Source organism: Astatotilapia calliptera, unplaced genomic scaffold (genome assembly GCF_900246225.1).
Source record: "Astatotilapia calliptera unplaced genomic scaffold, fAstCal1.2 U_scaffold_1, whole genome shotgun sequence".
Classification (NCBI taxonomy): domain Eukaryota; kingdom Metazoa; phylum Chordata; class Actinopteri; order Cichliformes; family Cichlidae; genus Astatotilapia; species Astatotilapia calliptera.
Genome location: NW_020535618.1, coordinates 502,991 through 508,248, shown reverse-complemented (window position 1 = coordinate 508,248; position 5,258 = coordinate 502,991). Strand labels below are relative to the sequence as shown.

General features: G+C 46.7%; 1 protein-coding gene across 1 annotated transcript; it reads right to left on the bottom strand.

Moving 5' to 3' along the window:
* Positions 1–628: 628 nt before the first annotated feature.
* On the bottom strand, positions 629–2,902 carry LOC113017230 (tripartite motif-containing protein 16-like). The gene has a single exon (XM_026160385.1). The coding sequence runs from the start codon at positions 2,719–2,721 to the stop codon at positions 1,048–1,050; it is 1,674 nt and encodes a 557-aa protein (XP_026016170.1). The 5' UTR covers positions 2,722–2,902; the 3' UTR covers positions 629–1,047.
* Between the last annotated feature and the right edge of the window lie 2,356 nt (positions 2,903–5,258).

Sequence of the window (5,258 nt, the reverse complement as noted above, 5' to 3'; positions counted from 1 at the left end):
TTTTTGGTTTTATGGATATTTTTGAATTTGTCCAGAAATTCTTTGTATGATAACCAAAAACATTACAATGGATGTCCTTTTTGTTCCATTAAGTATGTATGTGGGAAGAAAACAATTCAAATGAGGTGCTTGAATATGATACATTTACATATTGGTTGTTGTTTTTATCTGTAGTATTTTCTCCTCTCTGTGTCTGTGTTTTTCTGAAGAATGACAATGTGTATTTCCTGCTGTTTGTCTCCACTCTGCACTTTAGTCTTTCTTCCTGTCATGTCTTTGTTTGTCCACCAGGTGTCTCCCTCAGCTCATTTTCTCCAAATCAGAAGCATCAGATTTGTGGAGATGCTCTGCCTGCCAGACACAGCTCAGGGCAAAGAAACATGTCAATCCTCCACAATATACAGGCCTGTGTGTTATTTAGCTTTTATATTTCAATGTATAAATGATCGAGTGTCATCAAGCATTTCATCTGAAGAATGAGATTAAACGTCATCACTCTAGCTATAGTAATAATAATAATAATAATAATATCAAAAACCTCAAAGATTCAATTTTTTGTTATATTTTTAAAAGTTCAAACCTCAAAGACATTAAGTTTACAGTCATATATGATCGAAAAGAAAAATCAACAATCTTCACATTTCAGAAACTGGAACCAGCTTTAAATGTGACTAAAATAATGATAAAACAATCAATTCTCTAATCATTGACTAACTGATGAATCACTGCAGCTCTAATATATTGTTGCATTTGACAACCCACTACAGCAACTACAGAATTAAACCACTAACCAGACTGATGACAGATTTCAAACATGCTGAATATGAAGAGTAGTATCATTTAAACTCACATGATTATCAGCCATAAGAACAAATTCAGATTTATATTGATGTAAGGTATATAAATGGAAGTACAGTTTGAATCAGTGCAATATTATTTTCACACATCAATGGACCACTGAACTTCTCAGCTTCTAAAATGTAAAGCCTCATTTAGAAACTACACAAGTACATATAATGGTCAGGGATCAACATGAACCTGTCTTCTCTATTTGACTTTAATCAACTTTGCAGTGTCTCCATCTCCATAAAGCCAAAGTCCAGCATAGAGCGGCTGAGTGAATGTGGTCTGGACTCTGTGGATGAGAGTCATGGTTTCAGAGACGCTGTAGAAAGACAGAATACCTGCTCTGTGATCCAGGTACACTCCTACTCTGGAGGACTGAGGACCTAAGAGGTCAGTTTGGACTTTGTTGTGCCAAAATTTATAACTGTTTGTGCCACAATCTAATTCCCAAGATTTGCCATTGTATCCAAATCCACATTCATTGAGGCTCCCTGCTCTGCTGATATTCTTGTATGTGACTGCGAGACCAACTCCTCTACCTCTCCACTCCACCTCCCAGTAACAACGTCCAGTCAGACTCTCTCTACTCAGGACCTGTACACATCCAGTGAATCTGTCTGGATGATCAGAATAAGACTGTTGTGGCTTCATAAATGTTACTTTTCTGTTCCCCTTGGATAACAGTAGATATGCGTTTGCTGTGTTTGGATCCAGTGTGATTTCATGTGAATATTTTAAGAATCCAGCTCTGGTCTTTGGCTCTGCTGGTGACAGTAAAACATCCACTTCAGTGACTGTCAGTGAGATGTTTGTCCATTCCTTTCTCAGAATGTCCTGTAGTTTATCTCTGGTCTCTGACACAGCTGCTGTCACATCCTCAAAGTAGCTCAGAGGACGAATATTGATGCTGGATGAGTGTGTAGACTCACTGAGTGCTGACAGTGAGGGGTAGTTGTGTAGAAACTGGTTGTGATCCTCTGTGTGTGAGAGCTGCTCCAGCTCGCCGTCTTTCCTCTTCAGCTCAGCGATCTCCTGCTCCAGCTTCTCCTGAAGCTCTTTGACTCGACTCACTTCAGTTTCCTGCTGGGACCTGACCTTCTTCTTCATATTGGATCTTCTTTTCTGGATGAGCCGGATCAGCTCAGTGAACATCTTCTCACTGTCCTCCACTGCTTTATCAGCAGAGCCATTGATGGCCTCCACCTCCTGTTGAAGCAGCTTCACATCTTTCTCTCGCTCCTGGATTCTCTGCTGGATGTTTAGTCGTCTCACCTCGAGCTCTTTCTGCTTCTCAGTCCTTTCTGCTGCAGCTGGGACTGTTTCATGGCCTTTATGTTCATCAATTGTGCAGAGATAACAGATACTCTGCTGATCAGTACGACAGAAAATCTTCATCACCTCATCATGGCGAGAGCAGATGTTCTCCTGGAGCTTCTTGGAGGGGGCCACCAACTTGTGTTTCTTTAATGGAGCTGCATCATAGTGAGGTTCAAGGTGTTTCTCACAGTAAGAGGCTGGACAAGATAAACAGGACCTCATGGCTTTCCGCTTCCTCCCAGTGCAGACATCACAGGCCACATCTTCAGGTCCAGCATAGCAGTGATCAGCTGGAGCAGCTTGGAGTCCAGTCTTCTTCAGCTGCTCCACTAAAGCTGCTAACATGGTGTTTTTCTCCAGGACAGGCCTCAGTGTGAACGTCTTCCTGCACTGAGGGCAGCTGTGAATTCCCTTCCTGTCCTCTTCATCAAAGTGGGTTTTAATACAGTTCCTGCAGTAGCTGTGTCCACAGGCTGTAGTCACCGGATCCTTCAGTAGATCCAAACAGATGGAACAAGAGAAGGTTTCTCGGTCCAGCTGAACTCCTTTCTGCGCCATTTCTCCTCTCAGTGTCAGTGACTGTGTGAGTTTCACTTCCTTATAACTGAAACTAGTCTGAGCTCTGATCTCAACAACATGTTTCTGCAGTGAATGGAGCCTGTCAGCTCTTACATGTCACCACATGTTGGTTACACCCATCTTCAAACTGTAGATCTGAAGGTGAAGGAATGAGAAAACATGTGGACAGAGAGGAGGTGCTGTGTTAAAGATCAGGAAGAAGAGGGAGGGTTATCAGGCTGTGCTTCACTCCAGGAAGAGGAGCAGTTAAGAGAGCGAAACTGTGTTTTTAACCCTTTTTTAATTACTGCTCACATCAACTTTTACGCTTGTTAACCTTTCTTTTATATAAATGAATTAAAAAATCCATCGTTAATGAACATTGGACATACATGTCTCATGTTTATATTCACATGACCAGATTCTAAACCTGTAACTGTCAGAACAGTAGAGGCTGTTGCATTAATTAAAGCATATAGCTCTCTGTAACAAGATGAGAGCTAGATAAATGCCAACAACAAATATGTAAACTGCATTGCTTTGAACAGTCTAAAGTCTGAACATATAATTACAGATATTACTGCAGAAAGTTAATAACTCCAAAGAATCTTGCATTTTGTTTTGTTTTTGCATTTATAATCACTGCGGCAACAGAAATAACCCAACCATCTTCATTCGCTTTATCCAGGGCCGGGTTGTGGGGGCAGCAGCCTAAGCAGAAAAGCCCAGACCTCCCTCTCCCCAGCCACCTCCCTCCAGCTTATCCGGGGGAACACCAAGGCGTTCCCAGGCCAGCCAAGAGATATAATCTCTCCAGCGTGTCCTGGGTCTGCCCCGGGGCCTCCTCCCGGTGAGACATGCCCGTAACACCAACCCCAGGAGGCATCCTTGTCAGATGCCCGAACCACCTCAGCTGGTTCCTTTCGATGTGGAGCAGCAGCGGCTCTACTCTGAGCCCCTCCCGGATGGCCGAACTTCTCACCCTATCTCTAAGGGAGAGGCCAGCCACCCTTCGGAGGAAGCTCATTTCCGCCGCTTGTATCCGCGATCTCGTTCTTTCGGTCACTACCCACCGCTCGTGGCCATAGGTGAGGGTAGGGACGTAGATCGACCGGTAAATTGAGAGCTTTGCTTTTACACTCAGCTCCCTCTTCACCACGATGGACCGGTGCAGCGTCCGCATCACTGTCACCGCACCAATCTGTCTGTTGATCTCCAGCTCCCTTCTCCCACCACTCGCGAACAAGACGCCGAGATACTTGAACTCCTCCACTTGGGTCAGAACCCGGAATGGGCACTCCACCCTTTTCCGGCTGAGAACCATGACCTCGGATTTGGAGGTGCTAATCCTCATTCCCACTGCTTCACACTCGGCTGCGAACCGTTCCAGTGTGAACTGGAGGCCTTCACCCGATGAAGCCAACAGAACCACATCATCCGCAAAAATCAGAGATGAGATTCTGAGGCCACCAAAGTGAAAGCCCTCCGCCACTTGGCTGCACCTAGAAATCCTGTCCATAAAAATTATGAACAGAACCGGAGACAAAGGGCAGCCCTGGCAGAGCCCATCACCCACCGGGAACGAGTCCGACTTATTGCCGGCAATGCGAACCAAGCTCTTGCAACGGCTGTATAGGGATCAAATGGCCCGTAGCAACGGGCCAGACACCCCATACTCCCGCAGCACCTCCCACAGGACACCCCGAGGGACACGGTGGAATGCCTTCTCCAAGTCCACAAAACACATGTAGACTGGTTGGGCAAACTCCCATGCACCCTCAAGTATCCTTGAGAGGATAAAGAGCTGGTCCAGTGTTCCGCGACCAGGACGAAAACCGCATTGTTCCTCCTGTATCCGAGGTTCGACTAGCGGACGAACTCTCCTTTCCAGCACACTGGCATAGACTTTCCCAGGGAGGCTGAGGAGTGTGATCCCCCTGTAGTTGGAACACACCCTCCGGTCCCCTTTCTTAAAGATGGGGACCACCACCCCGGTCAGAAGTCCAATAACAAAATACCACTCGGGTTCAGATCAGGGAGGCCGTTCCTCCCAATCACGCCCCTCCAGGTCTCGCTGTCATTACCCACGTGAGCATTGAAGTCTCCCAGCAGGACAACAGAGTCTCCAGGTGGAGCACCTTCCAGCACCCCACCCAGGGACTCTAAGAAGGCTGGGTACTCTGAACTGCCACTCGGCGCATAAGCGCAGATGACAGTCAGGACCCGCTCCCCGACCCTAATGCACAGGGAACAAACCCTCTCATCCACCGGGAAAAACCCCAACGTACCGGCAGCAAGCCGAGGGGATATTAGAATACCCACCCCAGCCTGCCGCCTCTCACCAGGGGCAACTCCAGACTGAGACAGAGTCCAGCCCCTCTCCAGGAGACTGGTTCCAGAGCCCAAGCCATGCATAGAGGTGAGCCCGACTATATCTAGCGGTACCTCTCAACCTCACGCACTAACTCAGGCTCCTTCCCCACCAGAGAGGTGACATTCCATGTCCCAATTGCCAGTCTTGGCAGCCGGGGATTAGT